Genomic DNA, 22,013 nt, shown 5'->3' with positions numbered 1-22,013 from the left:
TATCGCTGCAGAATGCTGCGGTAGCCATGCTGGTTAAGTGTGCCTTGAATTCTAAATAAATCACAGACAGTGTCACCAGAAAAGCACCATCACACCTCCTCCTCCATGCTTCATGGTGGGAACCACACATGCGGAGATCATCTTTTCACCTACTCTGCATCTCACAAAGACATGGCGGTCGGAACCAAAAATCTCAAATTTGGACTCATCAGACCGAAGGACAGATTTCCACCAGTCTAATGGCCATTGCTCAGGTTTCTTGGCCCAAGCAAGTCTCTTCTTCTTATTTGTGTCCTGTAGTAGTGGTTTCTTTGCAGCAATTCGACCATGAAGTCCTGATTCACACAGTGTCCGCCTGAACAGTTGAGATGTGTCTGTTACTTGAACTCTGTGAAGAATTTATTTAGGCTGCAATTTCTGAGGCTGGTAACTTTAATGAACTTATCCTCTGCAGCAGAGGTAACTCTGGGTCTTCCTTTCCTGTGGCGGTCCTCACGAGAGCCAGTTTCATTATAGCGCCTTATGGTTTTTGCTACTGCAGTTGAAGAAACTTTCAAAGTTCTTGAAATGTTCCGCATTGACTGACCTTCATGTCTTAAAGTAATGATGGACTGTCGTTTCTCTTTGTTTATTTAAGCTGTTCTTTCCATAATATGGACTTGGTCTTTTACCAAATAGGGCTATCTTCTGCATACCACCCCTACCTTGTCAGGACACAACTGATTAGCTCAAATGCATAGAGAAGGAAAGAATGTCCACAAATGAACTTTTAACAAGGCACATCTGTTAATTAAAATGCATTCCAGGTTAAGCTGGTTGAGAGAATGCCAAGAGTGTGCAAAGCTGTCATCAAGGCAAAGGGTGGCTACTTCAAAGAATCTCAAATATAAAATATATTTTGATTTGTTTAACACTTTTTTGGTTACTACATGAATCCATATGTGTTATTTCATAGTTTTGATTATTCTACAATGTAGAAAATAGTAAAAATAAAGAAAAAAGACCTTGAATTAGAAGGTGTTGCCAAACTTTTGACTGCTACTTTATAAATCCTTCCTGTTGGTTTCCTTTGAACATCCTGTTCCTTCAATGCACAATGTTTTAAACATTAGTCCCAAAAAAGTGCAATCGTGTAAGTGGGGGAGGAGACTCTGGAGAGTACATTATAGTGGGGGAGGAGACACTGGAGAGTACATTATAGTGGGGGAGGAGACTCTGGAGAGTACATTATAGTGGGGGAGGAGACTCTGGAGAGTACATTATAGTGGGGGAGGAGACACTGGAGAGTACATTATAGTGGGGGAGGAGACTCTGGAGAGTACATTATAGTGGGGGAGGAGACACTGGAGAGTACATTATAGTGGGGGAGGAGACTCTGGAGAGTACATTATAGTGGGGGAGGAGACTCTGGAGAGTACATTATAGTGGGGGAGGAGACTCTGGAGAGTACATTATAGTGGGGGAGGAGACACTGGAGAGTACATTATAGTGGGGGAGGAGACTCTGGAGAGTACATTATAGTGGGGGTGGAGACTCTGGAGAGTACATTATAGTGGGGGAGGAGACTCTGGAGAGTACATTATAGTGGGGGAGGAGACACTGGAGAGTACATTATAGTGGGGAGGAGACTCTGGAGAGTACATTATAGTGGGGGAGGCGACTCTGGAGAGTACATTATAGTGGGGGTGGAGACTCTGGAGAGTACATTATAGTGGGGGTGGAGACTCTGGAGAGTACATTATAGTGGGGGAGGAGACTCTGGAGAGTACATTATAGTGGGGGTGGAGACTCTGAAGAGTACATTATAGTGGGGGTGGAGACTCTGGAGAGTGCATTATAGTGGGGGAGGAGATTCAGGAGAGTACATTATAGTGGGGGAGGAGATTCAGGAGAGTACATTATAGTGGGGGAGGAGATTCAGGAGAGTACATTATAGTGGGGGAGGAGATTCAGGAGAGTACATTATAGTGGGGGAGGAGATTCAGGAGAGTACATTATAGTGGGGGAGGAGATTCAGGAGAGTACATTATATCAGGCAGAGAAATAATAGAAAAATCAACATGGTGTAAGACGGCTCTACGGTGCCTTGGGAAGGTTTGTGTTTTTCTGTAGTTCCTCAATAGCTACTCTTCTGTCTAAGAACTTTTGTTAAAAACAGACCTTTTCAAATGTGCTGTTTTTCTGCTCGACCTGGTGGAGATAGCAGTACCACAAGCCTCCTCTAGATGGCCTCCCAGAAATATCCAGTTTTCTTAGTTTCCATGGCTGACCAAGTTGGATGTGGTTGGTTGTTGTTACTGTGCCATGCGCTTCCTTCCTACCTTCTGTTATGGCTGTGGTCTCCTTGACAAAGGCCCCTAGGTCAGTTCTACAGTTCTACAGTTCTACAGTTCCAAATCCTCTTCAAACACAGACAATCTCAGTCGTTGTAGGGAATCCAGTAGCATTATTTGACATAGATTAGGCTGTACTATGGAGGAAAAGCAACGCAAATGTTTGAGTGGTAAGCAAGATCATACTGTTGTTTCAGCCAATGCATGGTGTGTTCTCTAACTCTCTCTCTCTCTCTCTCTCTCTCTCTCGATCTCTCTTTTCCTACTTCTTGTGAGGTATAGTGGTTAGAAAATGGTTGAAAAGAGACAGTTTGATTAGGACATGGGATGGTCGCGAGGGCAGGAGGGGCAGCCAGAATTGTATAGTAAATAGGAGTTGAGAAGTTGAGGAGTGACTCCTATCAAGAGTGGATAGGTACACAGTGCACTGCCTACAACCTCCACTTTCCCACCCCCACTCTTCCACCCCCACTCTTCGTACCCCCCTCTCCCACCCCCACTCTTCATATCCCACTCTTCCACCCCCACTCTTTGTATCCCCCTCTCCCACCCCTACTCTCCCACCCCCACTCTTCCACCCCCACTCTTCGTATCCCACTCTTCCACCCCCACTCTTCGTATCCCACTCTCCCACCCCCACTCTCCCACCCCCACTCTTCATATCCCACTCTTCCACCCCCACTCTTTGTATCCCCCTCTCCCACCCCTACTCTCCCACCCCCACTCTTCCACCCCCACTCTTCGTATCCCGCTCTTCATATCCCCCTCTCCCACCCTCACTCTCCCACCCCCACTCTCATGTCCGTTGCATAGGAGTGACACGACCTGACGTAAGACAATGTACAGTACAACGTCTACAGGATCCCACACATATCGAGGGAGGAAAAGTTTAATGTTTGTTTGCTCCGTATTTCTCGTATTTGTTTCTCACACAGAGCGATAGCAATGGTTTCTATGCACTTTAACAACGGTAGTTATTCCCCAGCTTGACGTTTATTGCAGCTATTTCCTTTTCTTACCGATGTTACCCACTGTGTAATTCCAACTCAGAATGCTCTAGTCTAGTATATGGCAGCAGGATAATCTAATATAATCTGTGGATTCCTTTATTGGCAAGATTAACCCGATTAATTTGCTTCATTTGAGAGACTAGAAAGACATGTCATGCCTTTAACAGCAACTGGCTCAAACTGACCTCTGAGTACAAAATGGCACCCTATTCATTATAGAGTGCACTTCTTTTGACCAGGGCCGATAGGACTCTAGTCAAAAGTAGTGCATTTTATAGGAAATAGGGTGCCACTTGGTACTCAGTCCTGATCTCCCCAAATCTAGATATCCACTTAAAACACTTTAAAAGCCTCTGAGCTACTCTAAGTACTTCTCTGCCCTTTGACTCCCCTAACAGATGCATTGCATGAGGTCGTTTCTATGTTAAAGGACCCATGAGAAGAGAGAATGACATTTATATCATTGCATTTCTGTACAGTACAGATTAGGGAGCCGTGATGAAATTCCGTTGATGAAAAAACCCTAACCCCGTACAACGCTGGGCCAATTGTGCGTCGCCCGATGGGACTCCCAATCATGTGATACAGCCTGGATTCGAACCAGGTACTATAGTGACATCTCTTGCACTGAGATGCAGTGCTTTAGACTGATGCGCCACTCGGGAGCCCCTTACTGTGTTTCAATAATCAAAATAGATTTTTGACACCCCATTCTTTTTGCAGACGTCTTTGAATCTTAACTAGGAGCAGATATTTAACAGAGTTTTGGGAAATTCTGCTTGTGCATAGAGTTGTATGGTTCGTTAAACTTTGAAATCAACGTTTTTTTGTTTGGCATCCGTTTTCGTGGAATTGCCCTTGACAACAGGAACCATCAAGTGTTAGTAATCATGAATTGGTCATGATAGGATCAACGTCCCAGAACGTCACTGGGTTTTTCATTCATTAACATTTGTATTAAGGAGATATAACTGTGTGTGTGTTTGCCACATGCCACATGCCAGCCTGTTTGCCCTGTGGCGGCAGATGCCAGGGCCCGATGCCAGCTGTTTGTGTGCGTGTGTGTGTTTTTCACCCAAGTCCCACAGACATGTACACGCACGACACACACACACACACACACACACACACACACACACACACGCACACACACTAATCAGCCTGACATTTGACTGCAGTGATCCTGATCTAAAAAAGGCAAACTAAGCTCTCCCTCTCCTCCTGCCTTTCTCCCCCCCCCTCTCTTTCTGACCCCCCCTTCCTAATACTTAACAGTAGCTAAAGCTCTTCAGCAGTTTTAATCATCCTGCCTTATTGTGTTCAAATTTCTATTCTCTCTCTCTCCTATTCCCCCTCTCTCTCTCTCTCTCGCTCTCGCTCTACCTCCCCATCTCCCTTGCTCTCTCTCTCTCCTCCCCGTCCCTCTCTCTCTACCTCCCCCTCTCTCTTGCTCTCTCCCTCTCGTCCCTCTCTCTCTCTCTCCCTTCCCTCTCTCTCTCCCTCTCTCTCTCACCCTCCCTTCCTCGCTCCCCCCTCTCTCTCTCACCCTCTCTCTCCCTCCCCCTCTCTTTGTCTCTCTTTCTCCTACCCTCCCTCACTCTCTCTTTCTCGCTCATTCTCTCTTTCTCGCTCTCTCTCTCTCCCTCCCTCTCTCCCTCTCTCTCTCTCTCTCTCTCTCTCGCTCTACCTCCCCATCTCCCTTGCTCTCTCTCTCTCCTCCCCGTCCCTCTCTCTCTACCTCCCCCTCTCTCTTGCTCTCTCCCTCTCATCCCTCTCTCTCTCTCTCCCTTCCCTCTCTCTCTCCCTCTCTCTCTCTCCCTCCCTTCCTCGCTCCCCCCTCTCTCTCTCACCCTCTCTCTCCCTCCCCCTCTCTTTGTCTCTCTTTCTCCTACCCTCCCTCGCTCTCTCTTTCTCGCTCATTCTCTCTTTCTCGCTCTCTCTCTCTCCCTCCCTCTCTCCCTCTCTCTCTCTCTCTCTCGCTCTACCTCCCCATCTCTCTCTCTCTCTCTAGCTCTACCTCCCCATTTCCCTCACTCCCTCTCTCCCTCTCCTCCCCGTCCCTCTCTCTCTCTCCCTCCCCACTCTCCCTTGCTCTCTCCCTCTCCCTCTCTCTCTCGCTCTCTCGCTCTCCCTCCCTCCCTCTTCCTCCCCCCTCTCTCTCTCTTTCTCTTTCCACATCCTCTCTGTCTCTCTATTCCTTCCTGTCTCTTCTATCCTTCTCCCTCTGCTCTCCCTCTTCATAACTATATCTCTATCTCTCTATCCTCCTCAAATATACATGTAGGTGATACATTTTACCAACACAAAAACACAAGACTGCCTGTATTGCCTGTGAGTTGCAAATGGAGAACTATAGAAGTACAGATCAACATTAAAGTAAAGAGATTAAGAATTGTTATTTTGTAACAGTCGGACACATGACGTAACATGTTTAATCCCCAGCAGGTCATCCTCTGCTAGGTCTTCCTTCTGTTAAGAGACCTCTTCTCTCCTCAGGCAGACATTTGGCTCTTAACAGACCTCTTCTCTCCTCAGGCAGACATTTGGCTCTTAACAGACCTCTTCTCTCCTCAGGCTGACATTTGGCTCTTAACAGACCTCTTCTCTCCTCAGGCAGACATTTGGCTCTTAACAGACCTCTTCTCTCCTCAGGCAGACATTTGGCTCTTAACAGACCTCTTCTCTCCTCAGGCAGACATTTGGCTCTTAACAGACCTCTTCTCTCTTCAGGCAGACATTTGGCTCTTAACAGACCTCTTCTCTCCTCAGGCAGACATTTGGCTCTTAACAGAGCTCTTCTCTCCTCAGGCAGACATTTGGCTCTTAACAGACCTCTTTTCTTCTCCACCAAGCTTTTCTCACAGGAGATCAATTAGGACCTGAACATCCGTGCTGTTTTATTTTCTTCAGGTTACTCAACTATACTTGCATGGCAAGGGTATAAATATTGTACCAATGTACACAAATTATGATCTATAGAGAACCTATGAAGAGCTATAGGGAAACAACCCTCTGGACACACACCCTGCGCGTCCCAAATGGCACCCTATTCCCTACATAGTGGACTACTTTTGCCGAGACCCATAGGATAGTGGTCAAAAGTAGTGCACATAAATAGGAAATAGTGTGTCATTTGGGATGCAGCAGATACAATCTGTTACTCTTTCCTGACGAAACAAGACAATATTGATTATGATGATGATGATGATGGTGGTTGTGATGGTTACTATTCATGTCAGTTTCTTTTCACCAAGGACATATTCCGTTGCTCATGTTGATACATCGAGAAGCTGAAACCTACATGACAACATGTATCATGCATTGTATCAAGAACGTCAGACTTGGCACCATTAATACATGTACTGCAGTCGTATATTACTGCAATGGACATCAACCTGAAGGCTATAGCTGCAGCAGTAGCTGTAACATATAGTATGTGATTATAAACCACAATCTGTTCATCAGGAATGGTGCCATACAGGCTCTCTCGACAAATCTTAATAGAAAGGGACAAATCAGGCACCTTGCTGTAATATAAAGGATATTGTTCCCATTAAAGGAAAAATAGGTTCCCAAATTCTATTTACTTTTGCAATGGCAATTACCCGGTACACTTGTATTACCACTTGGTAAATAACACGTCTAGTGGTCGTGACCTGTGTAGTGGATGTAGGTAATTGACCCAAACCAATACATTTACTGAAACCCTCTTGAGAACCACCTCCCTACACCTGTACTGAAACCCTCTTGAGAACCACCTCCCTACACCTGTACTGAAACCCTCTTGAGAACCACCTCCCTACACCTGTACTGAAACCCTCCTGAGGACCACCTCCCTACACCTGTACTGAAACCCTCCCGACGACCACCTCCCTACACCTGTACTGAAACCCTCCTGAGGACCACCTCCCTACACCTGTACTGAAACCCTCCTGAGGACCACCTCCCTACACCTGTACTGAAACCCTCCTGAGAACCATCTCCCTACACCTGTACTGAAACCCTCCTGAGAACCACCTCCCTACACCTGTACTGAAACCCTCCTGAGGACCACCTCCCTACACCTGAACTGAAACCCTCCCGACGACCACCTCCCTACACCTGTACTGAAACCCTCCTGAGAACCACCTCCCTACACCTGTACTGAAACCCTCCTGAGGACTACCTCCCTACACCTGAACTGAAACCCTCCTGAGAACCACCTCCCTACATCTGAACTGAAACCCTCCCGACGACCACCTCCCTACACCTGTACTGAAACCCTCCTGAGAACCACCTCCCTACACCTGTACTGAAACCCTCCTGAGAACCACCTCCCTACACCTGAACTGAAACCCTCCCGACGACCACCTCCCTACACCTGTACTGAAACCCTCCCGACGACCATCTCCCTACACCTGTACTGGCAACCTGATTAAAATGACGGTTTGGGACCAAATCAAATCAAATCAAAGTTTATTTGTCACGTGCGCCGAATGCAACAGGTGTAGACCTTAGAGTGAAATGCTTACATGCAGGCCCTAATCAACAGTGCAATTTGTAAGTAAAAAATATATATTAGGTGAACAATAGATAAGTAAAGAAATAAAAAACAACAGTGAAAAGACAGTGAAAAATAACAGTAGCGAGGCTATATACAGTAGAGAGGCTATATACAGTAGAGAGGCTATATACAGTAGAGAGGCTATATACAGGCACCGGTTAGTCGAGCTGATTGAGGTAGTATGCACATGTAGATCTGGTTAAAGTGATCATGCATATATGATGAACAGAGAGTAGCAGTAGCGTAAAAGAGGGGTTGGCGGGTGGTGGGTGGCGGGACACAATGCAGATAGCCCGGTTAGCCAATGAACGGGGGCACCGGTTAGTTGGTCTAATTGAGGTAGTATGTACATGAAAGTATAGTTAAAGTGACTATGCATATATGATAAACAGACAGTAGCAACACCGTAAAAGGAGGGGTTGGGGCGGGGCACACAATGCAAATAGTCCGGGTAGCCATTTGATTACCTGTTCAGGAGTCTTATGGCTTGGGGGTAAAAGCTGTTGAGAAGCCTTTTTGTCCTAGACTTGGCACTCCGGTACCGCTTGCCATGCGGTAGTAGAGAGAACAGTCTATGACTTGGGTGGGTGGGGTCTTTGACAATTTTTAGGGCCTTCCTCTGACACCGCCTGGTGTAGAGGTCCTGGATGGCAGGCAGCTTAGCCCTGGCGATGTACTGGGCCGTACGCACTACCCTTTGTAGTGCCTTGCGGTTGGAGGCCGAACAGTTGCCGTACCAGGCAGTGATGCACCCAGTCAGGATGCTCCCGATGTTGCAGCTGTAGAACCTTTTCAGGATCTGAGGATCCATGCCAAATCTTTTTAGTTTCCTGTGGGGGAATAGGCTTTGTCGTGCCCACTTCACGACTGTGTTGGTGTGTTAGGACCATTCTAGTTTGTTGGTGATGGGGACACCAAGGAAAACTCAACCTGCTCCACTACAGCCCTGTCGATGAGAATGGGGGCATGCTCGGTCCTCCTTTTCCTGTAGTCCACAATCATCTCCTTAGTCTTGGTTACATTGAGGGATAGGTTGTTATTCTGGCACCACCCGGCCAGGTCTCTGACCTCCTCCCTATAGGCTGTCTCGTTGTTGTCGGTGATGAGGCCTACCACTGCTGCGTCGTCTGCAAACTTAATGATGTGTTGGAGTCATGCCTGGCCACACAGTCGTGGGTGAACAGGGAGTACAGGACGGGACTGAACACGCACCCCTGAGGGGCTCCATTGTTGAGGATCAGCGTGGCAGATGTGTTGCTACCTACCCTCACCACCTGGGGGCGGCCCGTCAGGAAGTCCAGGATCCAGTTGCAGAGGGAGGTGTTTAGTTCCAGGGTCCTTAGCTTAGTGATGAGCTTTGAGGGTACTATGGTGTTGAAATATTCACATTAGTAGCGAAATAGTTGACGTCAACCAATCAACCTTCACTTGACATATGAGAAAGCAACATTTATATACGTTCATTGTTTTAGGTAACAATATGTTTTTGGGAAGCTCCAGATGTTTCTCAGGGAAATGGAAACCCAACCTACTGTATACTTACTGTACCTATCTACCCTAACTTATGTCCTGCTCTGCTCTGTGTGTCCCCTCTGTGTTTCCGTAGGAGGTGAAGTATTTCCAGTTTCCTGGAGAGCTCCTGATGAGGATGTTAAAGATGCTCATTCTTCCCCTTGTCGTCTCCAGGTAGGAACAGAAGGCATGCTGGGTAGTTCACACAGGTCCCCCCCCCCCCCCCCCCCCCGCAACTACAACACACGCATGTACGCACGGACACAGACACACACACACACACAGCTGTGTGCACTTCTGTCCACTTGTACGGTACAAAAGCTCCTCCTTGGCATACTGTCCTTACTCAAGCAGAGAGTCAGCTGGAAAGCTTTGATGCTTATTATACTGGTTCTCCTCTTCAAACACAGTGTACTGTGATGTGGGTGTTATGTGTGGAGAGTAGTATTCATGGTAATTGAAAAGTATTTATTTCTGTAGTGGTCTTTGCTGAGGAAAAGAACATGATATAATATTCTGGTGTGTGTGTGTGTGTGTGTGTGTGTGTTTTCATCTACCTTTGTGTTCTCTCCCTCAGACTTGGGAACTAGCTGCAGTATGTCCTACAAATGGCTTCTTTTGTATTTAGAAGTTTCCACTTTCAGGTCATGCAGTTGTGCTGCTGTTGACGAACTGTGAGTGTACACGGTCCGTACATCATATATGGCTGTGGAGAAATATGTGTGAAGTGAACGTTGCTATATACTTTGTGAATTTATAATGCATTCAGTCCAGTGGGAATCATCCATGGCTGTTGTCCCATATAGTACTGTGGCAGCCCTGTGTGGCCATACGGTGTAGTCAAAGGAACCTTTAAGACCCAGAAACAATGTACAGTATGGTAAAACACATAATATGGTGTGCCTGCCACTGTGACGAAACATTATTATTAAACTGGTTTTCACACAACCAACCGTGTCACAAGTTGAGGAACCTGTAGATCAAATGAGTTGCTGTGGTGAAGCACAACATGTCATAGCCTAAGGCTGTCCTCACTACCCTGGTCCCACGTCTCTTGGTGCTGCTGTATTGCCTAACTCAATGGTTATCAAACCTCTCCTCAGAGACCCTCAGACGTTTCACAATAGCCCTGAGCTAGCTCACCTGATTCACCTGATTCACCTGATTCACCTGATTCAAGGGCTTGATGGTTTAGTTAAAAAGGGAAATCAGGTTTGTTAGCTGTGGGAATAGTTCAAGTATATGGAACCGCTGGGGGTCCCCGAGGAGAGGTTTGAAACCCCCTGGACTAATTAACTCCTTTGAGTTGCCTTTCCTCATTGTTGCATTGTTGGGGTTTAAATATATATAAAAATAATAATCTGACTAAGAAATTCATATCTATTGGTGTTTATGCAAGGCTTTTATGCTAGAGAATGGTGAAGATGCAGACCTGGGACAAGCAATTAATATAGAAATGCTACATCGAAATGATTTTCATCTGCATTCTACTCACAGAGAAGAAACCGAGAACTATATTTCTGTTGCAGAGCTGTGCTGTAAATCTGTATTCCTTTTATGGGGTTTGATTATGGTGAACTGGCTAGATTCTCTCCACCTCTGCTCTATTTTGGACCCAAATCTTTCGTGCCCTCTGTGAGTTGGCTACACGAGGAGAGTGATGTCGACCGGAGAAAGTCCTCCGTGCCCTCTGTGAGTCGGCTACACGAGGAGAGTGATGTCGACCGGAGAAAGTCCTCCGCGCCCTCTGTGAGTCGGCTACACGAGGAGAGTGATGTCGACCGGAGAAAGTCCTCCGCGCCCTCCGTGAGTCGGCTACACGAGGAGAGTGATGTCGACCGGAGAAAGTCCTCCGCGCCCTCCGTGAGTCGGCTACACGAGGAGAGTGATGTCGACCGGAGAAAGTCCTCCGCGCCCTCCGTGAGTCGGCTACACGAGGAGAGTGATGTCGACCGGAGAAAGTCCTCCGCGCCCTCCGTGAGTCGGCTACACGAGGAGAGTGATGTCGACCGGAGAAAGTCCTCCGCGCCCTCCGTGAGTCGGCTACACGAGGAGAGTGATGTCGACCGGAGAAAGTCCTCCGCGCCCTCCGTGAGTCGGCTACACGAGGAGAGTGATGTCGACCGGAGAAAGTCCTCCGCGCCCTCCGTGAGTCGGCTACACGAGGAGAGTGATGTCGACCGGAGAAAGTCCTCCGCGCCCTCCGTGAGTCGGCTACACGAGGAGAGTGATGTCGACCGGAGAAAGTCCTCCGCGCCCTCCGTGAGTCGGCTACACGAGGAGAGTGTAGCCGACTCAGCCACCCGAGCCACGGCCTGTTCACCCCGCTACCATCTAGAATGCGGAGACAGTACAGGTGCATTAGACTGTTAAACAGTCACCACTAACTAGCCTTAGTCACTGTTCTGGCCACGTCTGCGTTGTCTTGGCTGTGTGGTTAGGGTCGTTGTTCTTTTGGAAGGTGAACCTTCTCCCCAGTCTGAGGTCCTGAGCTCTCTGGAGGAAGTTTTCATCAAGGATCTCTCTGTACTTTGCTCCATTCATCTTTCCCTCAATCCTGATTAGTCTCCCAGTCCCTGCCACTGAAAAACATCCCCACAGCATGATGCTGCCACCACCATGCTTCACTGTAGGGCTGGTACCAGGTTTCCTCCAAACGTGACGCTTGGCATTCAGGCCAAAGAATTCAATCTTGGTTTCATCAGACCAGAGAATCTTCTTTCTCATGGTCTGAGAGTCTTTTAGGCGCCTTTTGTCAAACTCCAAGCGGGCTGTCATGTGCCTTTTACTGAGGTGTGGCTTCCATCTGACCACTCTACCATAATGGCCTGATTGGTGGAGTGCTGCAGAAATGGTTGTCCTTCTGGAAGGTTCTCCCATCTCCACAGAGGAACTCCGGAGCTCTGTCAGAGTGACAAACGTTTTTGGTCAGCTCCCTGACCAAGGCCCTTCTCCCCTGATTGCTCAGTTTGACCATCTCTAGGAAGAGTGCTGGTGGATCCAAACATCTTTCATTTAAGAATGATGGAGCCCACTGTGTTCTTGGGGACCTTCAATGCTGCAGAAATGTTTTGGTACCCTACCCCAAATCTGTGCCTCGACACAATCCTGTCTTGGAACTCTACGGATAATTCCTTCAACCTCATGGCTTGGTTTTTGCTTTGAGATGCACTGTCCTTATGTAGACAGGTGTGTGCCTTTCCAAATCTTGTCCAATTAACTGAATTTATCACAGGTGGACTCCAATCAAGTTGTAGAAACATCTCAAGTATAATCAATGGAAACAGGATGCACCTGAGCTCAATTTCGTGTCTCATAGCAAAGGGTCTGAATGCTTATGTAAATAAGGTATTTCAGTTTTTTTTTAATACATTTACAAACATTTAAAAAAACTTGTTTTCGCTTTGTCATTATGTGGTATTGTGTGTAGATTGATGAGGAAAACAATTTATTTAATACATTTTAAAATAAGGCTGTAACGTAACAAAATGTGGACAAAGTCAAGGGGTCTGAATACTTTCCGAATTCACTATATATACTGTATTCTAGTCATGGCTCATCCTATGTAACTACTGCTGTATAAACCTTTTATTTTCATATACTGTCCATACTGTCTTTACACACCATTATATGTATATACAATATATATATTTATTTATAGTCTGGTCTTTGACATTGCTCGTACTGATATTTCGTAATTTCGTAATTTTTCTGGGTTACGTGTTTATTGTTTTTATATTTATTATTGCTAGGTATTACTGCACTGTTAGAGCTAGAAACACAAGCATTTCACTACACCTGCAATAACATCTGCAAATCTGTGTACGCAACCAATAAACTCTAATTTGATTTGACATGCAGGACACTTTGCGGAATAAGCTACTTACAGTCCCTGCTATAGCAAAGACTGGATGAGAAGTTTATCCCTTTCTTTCTTTCTTTCTTTCTTTCTTTCTTTCTTTCTTTCTTTCTTTCTTTCTTTCTTTCTTTCTTTCTTTCTTTCTTTCTTTCTTTCTTTCTTTCTTTCTTTCTTTCTTTCTTTCTTTCTTTCTTCTTTCTTTCTTTCCCCCCTTTCTGTCTCCCCCCTCTCCATCCCTCCCTCCTCCTCCCCTCTGAGCAGAAGGGCTAGGGTCCCTCAATGTTCTAGTCCTCCATTCACACACAGGAGGAGTTCACTTTAGTCCATGCAAATTTTCCTGCCAAAGAGGCTCTATCCAGGCACGTGAGGGATTCCTTCAAATTCTAATCAGTCAAGGAAGTGCATTTATCTTTATTTATTTTCACAGACCATGACCCTGACCTGACCCTGGCCTCCTGTTATGTTGGAGGGATGTCTAGGAGGGAAGCAGGCAGTGTGTTTCCTGCTGGGTTTAGATGGAGTGGAGGAAGAAGGAATCAGATATGCAGTTTATCTACTAGTCAGTCAGTCCCTGAATGCAACTCGATGATGTCAATAAGCCATAATGAGGATATACATAGAGACAGAGAGAGACAGACAGAGAGAGACAGAGAGAGACAGAGAGAGACAGAGAGTGACGAAAAGCTGTACACCTATCTGTTTCTGTATGTGGGTCAGCCCTTGTCGTCCTGATGTGCCGTCCCCTGGGAAGTCACCACATCGCCCAACCCAACCCCACGCAGTGAACAAGAGCTGGACAGCTTTACCGCATCCCAGTCTCTCTCTCTCTCTCTCTCTCTCTCTCTCTCTCTCTCTCTCTCTCTCTCTCTTCTCTAACTCTCTCTCTCGTCCCCCCCTCTGCTATGATGGACATTTTATATTTGTTAATTGAGATACAGACAGGCAGACAGGCTGGTGGTGCGGCCAGTGTTCATTGAGATACAGGCAGGCAGACAGGCTGGTTGTGAGGACAGTGTTCATTGAGATACAGACAGGCAGACAGGCTGGTGGTGCGGACAGTGTTAATTGAGATACAGGCAGGCAGACAGGCTGGTTGTGAGGCCAGTGTTCATTGAGATACAGGCAGGCAGACAGGCTGGTGGTGTGGACAGTGTTAATTGAGATACAGGCAGGCAGACAGGCTGGTTGTGAGGCCAGTGTTCATTGAGATACAGGCAGGCAGACAGGCTGGTGGTGCGGACAGTGCATTTCACCAGAGATTACAGGATGGAGCAGCGTCCAAGCCGTACAAACGTAGAGCCGAAGCCTGTCTTCTGTCCTCTGTCCCCATTTACTGGCACCATGTCACGTCCTGACCAGTAGAGGGTGTAGTTGGGTCAGGACGTGGCAGAAGGGAGTGTGTGCTTTTTATTGTTTCATTGATTTTGGCCGTGTGACTTCCAATCAAGCACAGCTGTAGAGGGTTGTGGTTGATTGGGAGTCACACATAAGTTGCCTACGTTTCCTTTGTGTTTCGTGGGTAATTGTGCTTGTCAATGTGGTTGCACCTGACAGGACTGTGTTGGCTGTCAGTTTTTGTTGTTTTTGTAAATGCATAGTGTTCGTGACATTAAATATGACGAACCCTAACTCTGCCGCATTTTGGTCCACTTCTTCCATAGACAGCCGTTACAGAATTACCCACCAAACCCGGACCAAGCGGCGGAAGAGGAAGGAGCAGCAGGAGTATAGCGTTATGGACCAATGGACTTGGGAACAGATCCTGGACGGAGAGGGACCATGGACTCAGGCTGGGGAATATCGCCTCCCGCAGTGGGAGATTGAAGCGGCGAGAGCGGAGAGGCGCTATTACGAGGAGAGAGAGCGCAACGAGCGCGAGAGGCAGCCCCAATAATTTTTTTGGGGGGGGCACACGGGACAGTCGGTGGAGCTGAGGTCGGAACCAGAGCCAGTCGGGATGACATTGGATGTGAGCGAGGGATATGAGACAGAGACTGTGACGGGATTAATGGGGAAATTAGGAGAGAGAGAGATGAGAGAGCTGCTAGTATGGTGCATTAAGTACGGCATTCGCCCTAATGAGCGTGTCGTGGGAATGATGTCACCTGAGGCAGCTCTCCATACTCGTCCTGAGGTGCGTGCTGGTTGTCTGGTAAAGACTGCCTGCGCCCAGAAACAGGCCTCCTGTATGTCTTCCCAGCCCTGCACGTCCTGTGCCTACGCCCAGAACCAAGCCTCCTGCATGTCTTCCTATCCTGGTCAAGCCCGTGTCTCCTCCACGGATCAGTACTCCAATGGGTCTCCCTATCCTGGTCAAGCCCGTGTCTCCTCCACAGACCAGTCCTCCAGTGGGTCTCCCTATCTTGGTCAAGCCCGTGCCTCCTCCACGGACCAGTACTCCAATGGGTCTCCCTATCCTGGTCAAGCCCGTGTCTCCTCCACAGACCAGTCATCCAGTGGGTCTCTCCACCCTGGTCTCTCCTGTGCCACCTCCTCAAACCAGGCCTCCAGCGGGTCTTCCCAGACTGGTGAGTCCAGGGCCTGCGCCCAGAGCCAGGTCTCCGTTATGTCTCCCCAGCCTGGTGAATCCTGAGCCGGAACTGCCAGAGTGGCCAGACTGTCCAGAACTGCCACAGTCACCAGAGCTGCCCGCCAGTCAACTGTCACCAGAGCTGCCCGCCAGTCAACTGTCACCAGAGCTGCCCGCCAGTCAACAGTCACCAGAGCTGCCCGCCAGTCAACAGTCGTCAGAGCTGCCCGCCAGTCAACAGTCGTCAGAGCTGCCCGCCAGTCAACAGTCGTCAGAGCTGCCCGCCAGTCAACAGTCGTCAGAGCTGCCCGCCAGTCAACAGTCGTCAGACTGCCCTGAACTGCCGGAGTGGCCAGACTGCCCTGAACTGCCGGAGTGGCCAGACTGCCCTGAACTGCCGGAGTGGCCAGACTGCCCTGAACTGCCCGAGTGGCCAGACTGCCCTGAACTGCCGGAGTGGCCAGACTGCCCTGAACTGCCGGAGTGGCCAGACTGCCCTGAACTGCCGGAGTGGCCAGACTGCCCGGAGCTGCCGGAGTGGCCAGACTGCCCGGAGCTGCCGGAGTGGCCAGACTGCCCGGAGCTGCCAGAGGTGCCCGCCTGCCAGGATCTGCCAGGGTGCCCTGCCTGTCCTCCGGCCCAGCCCGAGTGGCCCTCCTGCCCTCCGGTACAGCCCGAGGGGCCCTCCTGCCCTCCGGCCCAGCCCGAGGGGCCCTCCTGCTCTCCGGCCCAGCCCGAGGGGCCCTCCTGCTCTCCGGCCCAGCCCGAGTGGCCCTCCTGCCCTCCGGTACAGCCCGAGTGGCCCTCCTGCCCTCCAGCCCAGCCCGAGGGGCCCTCCTGCCCTCCGGCCCAGCCCGAGGGGCCCTCCTGCACTCCGGCCCAGCCCGAGGGGCCCTCCTGCCCTCCGGCCCAGCCCGAGGGGCCCTCCTGCCCTCCGGCCCAGCCCGAGGGGCCCTCCTGTCCTCCGGCCCAGCCCGAGTGGCCCTCCAGTCCTCCGGCCCAGCCCGAGTGGTCTGTCTGCCAGGGTCAGCCCGAGTGGCCCGAATGCCCGGCGCAGCTATCGGCGCCACCAAAGTGGGCGACGCCGAAGGTGGAGCGAGGTCCACGTCCTGCACCTGAGCCACCTCCAGGATAGGTGGGTTGGGGAGGGAGGGTGTAGCACAGTGCCGTCGGTGACGGCAGCCACCCTCCCTTCCCTCCCTTATTGTTTAGGTGTTCCTTTTTGTTGGGGATTTTCTTGTGTGTTCTTTTTTTAGGTGCATCCCGGGGTCTGCACCTTGAGGGGGGGGTACTGTCACGTCCTGACCAGTAGAGGGTGTAGTTGGGTCAGGACGTGGCAGAAGGGAGTGTGTGCTTTTTATTGTTTCATTGATTTTGGCCGTGTGACTTCCAATCAAGCACAGCTGTAGAGGGTTGTGGTTGATTGGGAGTCACACATAAGTTGCCTACGTTTCCTTTGTGTTTCGTGGGTAATTGTGCTTGTCAATGTGGTTGCACCTGACAGGACTGTGTTGGCTGTCAGTTTTTGTTGTTTTTGTAAATGCATAGTGTTCGTGACATTAAATATGACGAACCCTAACTCCGCCGCATTTTGATCCACTTCTTCCATAGACAGCCGTTACACACCATCTGCCCAGCAACCAAACAGGAAACCAGATTATCTCATGAGGTAGAGAGTTGTGCAGCACAATTAAAGGAATAGGCAGCTTCCTTATCCTCTATTCGGTTTCATATATTTACCTTTTTTGGGTGGATTTTGAATCCATGAGTTAGAGAATTTAGTCTGATGGAAGGAGTAAGGAAGGGGTGGAATGAGTGAGGAAGGAGAAGTGAGGAAGGAGGGAGAAGGGAGGAGGGGTTGGGATGGACTAGAGAAAACAATCTATGTTTGAGGTCATTGTGTTATAAAATGCTAAATTGTAGCATCGTGCTGAACAGCAGGCTAAAAAATATAACGGTAGTGTATCGATACTGTTATTATTTTGGATGTCTAACCTTCCCCAACCTCCTCCATTCAGTGTATGATATAGAACCCTTGAATCCCATAGAAATATAATCTATAGACTGGACATCCGATTCATCCTAGTCATTCTATTTCTATGTTATGTATCCTGTCTTTACAGAGGAGTGTTGCCTGGCCCTGCTGAAATCCTGAGGTCATACTCTTGTTCATTATGTTACAGGTCAAGGGGTCGGGAACAGTGTTAATGTAATTGCCAGAATTCACAGGAACTCACTCTCCCCCTGGCAACTGACCCAATCACTCTGACTTACTACATACAGTAAGTAACACAGTCTACTGAGACATTTGCATGGTTTTCTCATCCACAGGGCTCACCCATAGGATTACAGTGCAGTACACTTGGGAATGGTCTTATAAGCAAGGCTTATTAGGAAACGCTATCTAAGGAAAGCTCTGATTAGTTGTGTGTGGATCCCCAAAAGCATATGGATGAAGACAGTCAAACTCCGTACAGCAGAACTCCTGGAGCAGTGTAGCTCTGTAACATGTATCCACAGGGATAAACAAGCCAACTCCAGGCTGAAACAGTAGTAGTAATAGTAGTAGTAGTGGTAGTAATAGTAGTGGTAGTAGTAGTAGTAGTAGTAGTAGTAGTAATAGTAGTAGTAGTGGTAGTAGTAGTAGTAGTAATAGTAGTAGTAGTGGTAGTAATAGTGGTGGTAGTAGTAGTAATAGTAGTAGTAGTGGTAGTAGTAGTAGTAGTAGTAATAGTAGTAGTAATAGTAGTAGTAATAGTAGTAGTAGTAATAGTAGTGGTAGTAGTAGTAGTGGTAGTAGTAGTAGTGGTAGTACTAGTAGTAGTAATAGTAGTAGTAGTGGTAGTAGTAGTAGTTGTAATCGGAGTGGTAGTAGTAGTAGTGTTAGTGGTAGTAGTAGTAGTAGTAGTATGAGTAGTAGTAGTGGTAGTAGTAGTGGTAGTAGTAGTAGTGGTAGTAGTAGTAGTGGTAGTAGTAGTAATCGGAGTAGTAGTAATAGTAGTAGTAATAGTAGTAGTAGTAATAGCAGTAGTAATAGCAGTAGTAGTAGCAGTAGCAGTAGTGGTAATAGTAGTAGTAGTAATAGTAGTAATAGTAGTAGTAGTAGTAGTAATAGTAGTAGTAGCAGTAGTAGTAGTAGTGGTAATAGTAGTAGTAGTAATAGTAGTAATAGTAGTAGTAATAGTAGTAGTAAAAGTAGTAGTAGTGGTAGTAGTAGTAGTAGTAATAGTACTAGTAGTGGTAGAAGTAGTAGTAATAGTAGTAGTAGTGGTAGTAGTAGTAGTAATAGTAGTAGTAGTGTTAGTAGTAGTAATAATAGTAGTAGTAGTGGTAGTAGTAGTAGTAGTAAAAGTAGTAGTAATAGTAGTAGTAGTGGTAGAAGTAGTAGTAATAGTAGTAGTAGTGGTAGTAGTAGTAGTAATAGTAGTAGTAGTGTTAGTAGTAGTAATAATAGTAGTAGTAGTAGTAGTAGTAGTAGTAGTGGTAGTAGTAGTAGTAATCGGAGTAGTAGTAGTAGTGGTAGTAGTAGTAGTAGTAATAGTAGTGGTAGTAGTAGTAGTAGTAGTGGTAGTAGTAGTAGTAATAGTAGTAGTAATAGTAGTAGTAATAGTAGTAGTATTAATAGTAGTAGTGATGGTAGTAGTAGTGGTAGTAGTAATAGTGGTAGTAGTAGTAGTGGTAGTACTAGTAGTAGTAGTAGTAGTGGTAGTAGTAGTAGTAGTAGTAGTGATAGTAGTTGTAATCGGAGTAGTAGTAGTAGTAGTAGTGTTAGTGGTAGTAGTAGTAGTAGTAGTAGTAGTATGAGTAGTAGTAGTGGTAGTAGTAGTGGTAGTAGTAGTAGTGGTAGTAGTAGTAGTTGTAGTAGTAGTAATCGGAGTAGTAGTTATAGTAGTAGTAATAGTAGTAGTAATAGTAGTAGTAGTAATAGCAGTAGTAATAGCAGTAGTAGTAGCAGTAGTGGTAATAGTAGTAGTAGTAGTAATAGTAGTAGTAGTAGTAATAGTAGTAGTAAAAGTAGTAGTAGTGGTAGTAGTAGTAGTAAAAGTAGTAGTAATAGTAGTAGTAGTGGTAGAAGTAGTAGTAATAGTAGTAGTAGTGGTAGTAGTAGTAGTAGTGTTAGTAGTAGTAATAATAGTAGTAGTAGTAGTAGTAGTAGTAGTGGTAGTAGTAATCGGAGTAGTAGTAGTAGTGGTAGTAGTAGTAGTAGTAGTAGTAGTAGTAGTAGTGGTAGTAGTAATAGTAGTATTAATAATAGTGGTGATAGTAGTAGTAATAGTGGTAGTAGTAATAGTAATAGTAGTGGTAGTAGTAGTAGTAGTAATAGTAGTAGTAGTAGTGGTAGTAGTATTAGTAAAAGTAGTAATAGTAGTAGTAGTAGTGGTAGTAGTAGTAGTGGTAGTGGTAGTGGTAGTAGCAGTAGTGGTAGTAGTAATCGGAGTAGTATTAGTAGTAGTAATAGTAGTAGTGATAGTAGTAGTAGTAGTAGTAGTAGTAGTAATAGTGGTAGTAGTAGTAATCGGAGTAGTAGTAATAGTAGTCGTAATAGTAATAGTAGTAGTGGTAGTAGTAATAGTGGTAGTAATACTAGTAGTAATAGTAGTAGTAGTAGTAATAGTAGTGGTAGTAGTAGTAGTAGTATGAGTAGTAGTAGTAGTAGTGGTAGTAGTAGTAGTAGTAGTAATCGTAGTGGTAGTAATCGTAGTAGTAGTAGTAGTAGCAGTAGTAGTAGCAGTAGTAGTAGCAGTAGTAGTAGTATCACGTTTTAGGTATGGCCCAGATGCAGACAGTGTTGAAGAAACAAACGTTTATTCCTTATAAAACAGGGGCAGGCAAGTGACAGGTCAAAGGCAGGCAGGGGTCAATAATCCAGAGAGGGTGCGAAAGGTCAAGAACGGCAGGAGCTGAATGCCCAGTGATCAGGGTCAGGGCAGGCAGGGTTCAATAATCCAGTAAGGTGGGGTAAGGTCAAAACCGGGAAGGACAAGAAAACAGGAGCAAGAAAAAGGCAGGAGCAGGGGAACAAACGCAGGTAGCTTTCACGAACAAAACGAACTGTCAACAGACAAACAGAGAACACAGGTATACATACACAGGGGATAATGGGGAAGATGGGCAACACCTAGAGGGGGGTGGAGACAAGCACAAAGACAGGTGAAACAGATCCAAGTAGCAGTAGTAGTAGTAGATAGTAGCAGTGGCGGTGGCGGCAGCAGCAGTAGCAGTAGTAGAAGCAGTAGTAGTAGTAATAGTAATAGTAGTAGTAGTAGTAGTAGTAATAGTAGTAGCAGTAGTAGCAGTAATAGTAGTACTAGTAGTAGTAGTAGCAGTAGTAGCAGTAGTAGTAGCAGTAGTAGCAGTAGCAGTAGTAGTAGCAGTAGTAGTAGCAGTAGCAGTAGTAGTAATAGTAGTAGTAGTAGTTGCTGTTGTGGTCATTGTTAAACAGTATATTTCCATACTAATCAGCATGAATTGCGTATTGTCTATATCGGTTTGGTTCTGATCATGGTAGCAGTTTGTGATTGATTGGCCAATTCAATCAAACCTTACACATCAGTTTAACACCTAATGTTCGTGGCATTCAATATAGTTGGAAATGAGTCTAGTATCTTAAAATGTAATGTACTATAAATGTTTGTGGTAACGTCATGTCTGTCCGTTTTGGGAGCTGAATACCAAGTGATCCGACAGTAAGGAATTTTCAGAGTGATTTATTTTCCAACTGATTCAACCCCTGTCTGTCTGTCTGTCTCTCTGCCTGTCTGTCAGTCTGTCGGCATGTCTGTCAGTCTGTCGGTCTGTCAGGCTGTCAGTCTTGCAGTCTGAAGTATAAACCACTATGGAATATAATTCCAGTTTATTATTGGTTCAGCAGAGCAGGCCAAACATTGTATTGAATTCCGATGAAAGATGAGTTTTATAGAGAATGTGTTTGTTGTGGTTTCTTAACCCTGATGGACAGAATAGTGCTTTAGGAACTGCTTGCTGGAAGAAGCTACCGCTGGCTGGGCAGCAAAGGGCTACAAGGTGTTATTAGTTTGGGATTTCAGCCACTGAAAATACTGTAGAATATTGTCTATATTTGTCTCATTTGTCCATAATAGTAGTTTTACCTCGTGACTATGATGATCTTATCTGTGGCTGTAATTTTTAATAGCACTAATGGGGCATTGGTAATACGTCTCTGGATGGCTGGCTGTCGGCAGTAAATCGTTGTGTTGCCATCTAC

At 46.7% G+C, this 22,013-nt stretch overlaps 1 protein-coding gene across 1 annotated transcript in view; it reads left to right on the top strand.

Annotated features, from left to right (window-relative positions):
* The window catches only part of slc1a7a (solute carrier family 1 member 7a), a 119,927-nt gene that overhangs the window by 5,922 nt on the left and 91,992 nt on the right, over positions 1-22,013 (top strand). Inside the window, exon 2 of the mRNA XM_014141283.3 lies at positions 9,493-9,572. Coding sequence (XP_013996758.2) covers positions 9,493-9,572 — 80 coding nt within the window. The remainder of the gene's footprint in view (positions 1-9,492; positions 9,573-22,013) is intronic.

Source organism: Salmo salar, chromosome 14 (genome assembly GCF_965601325.2).
Source record: "Salmo salar chromosome 14, fSalSal1, whole genome shotgun sequence".
Lineage (NCBI taxonomy): Eukaryota > Metazoa > Chordata > Actinopteri > Salmoniformes > Salmonidae > Salmo > Salmo salar.
Note: the sequence above shows the minus strand (reverse complement) of the source record. Positions and strands in the feature narration are given on the sequence as shown.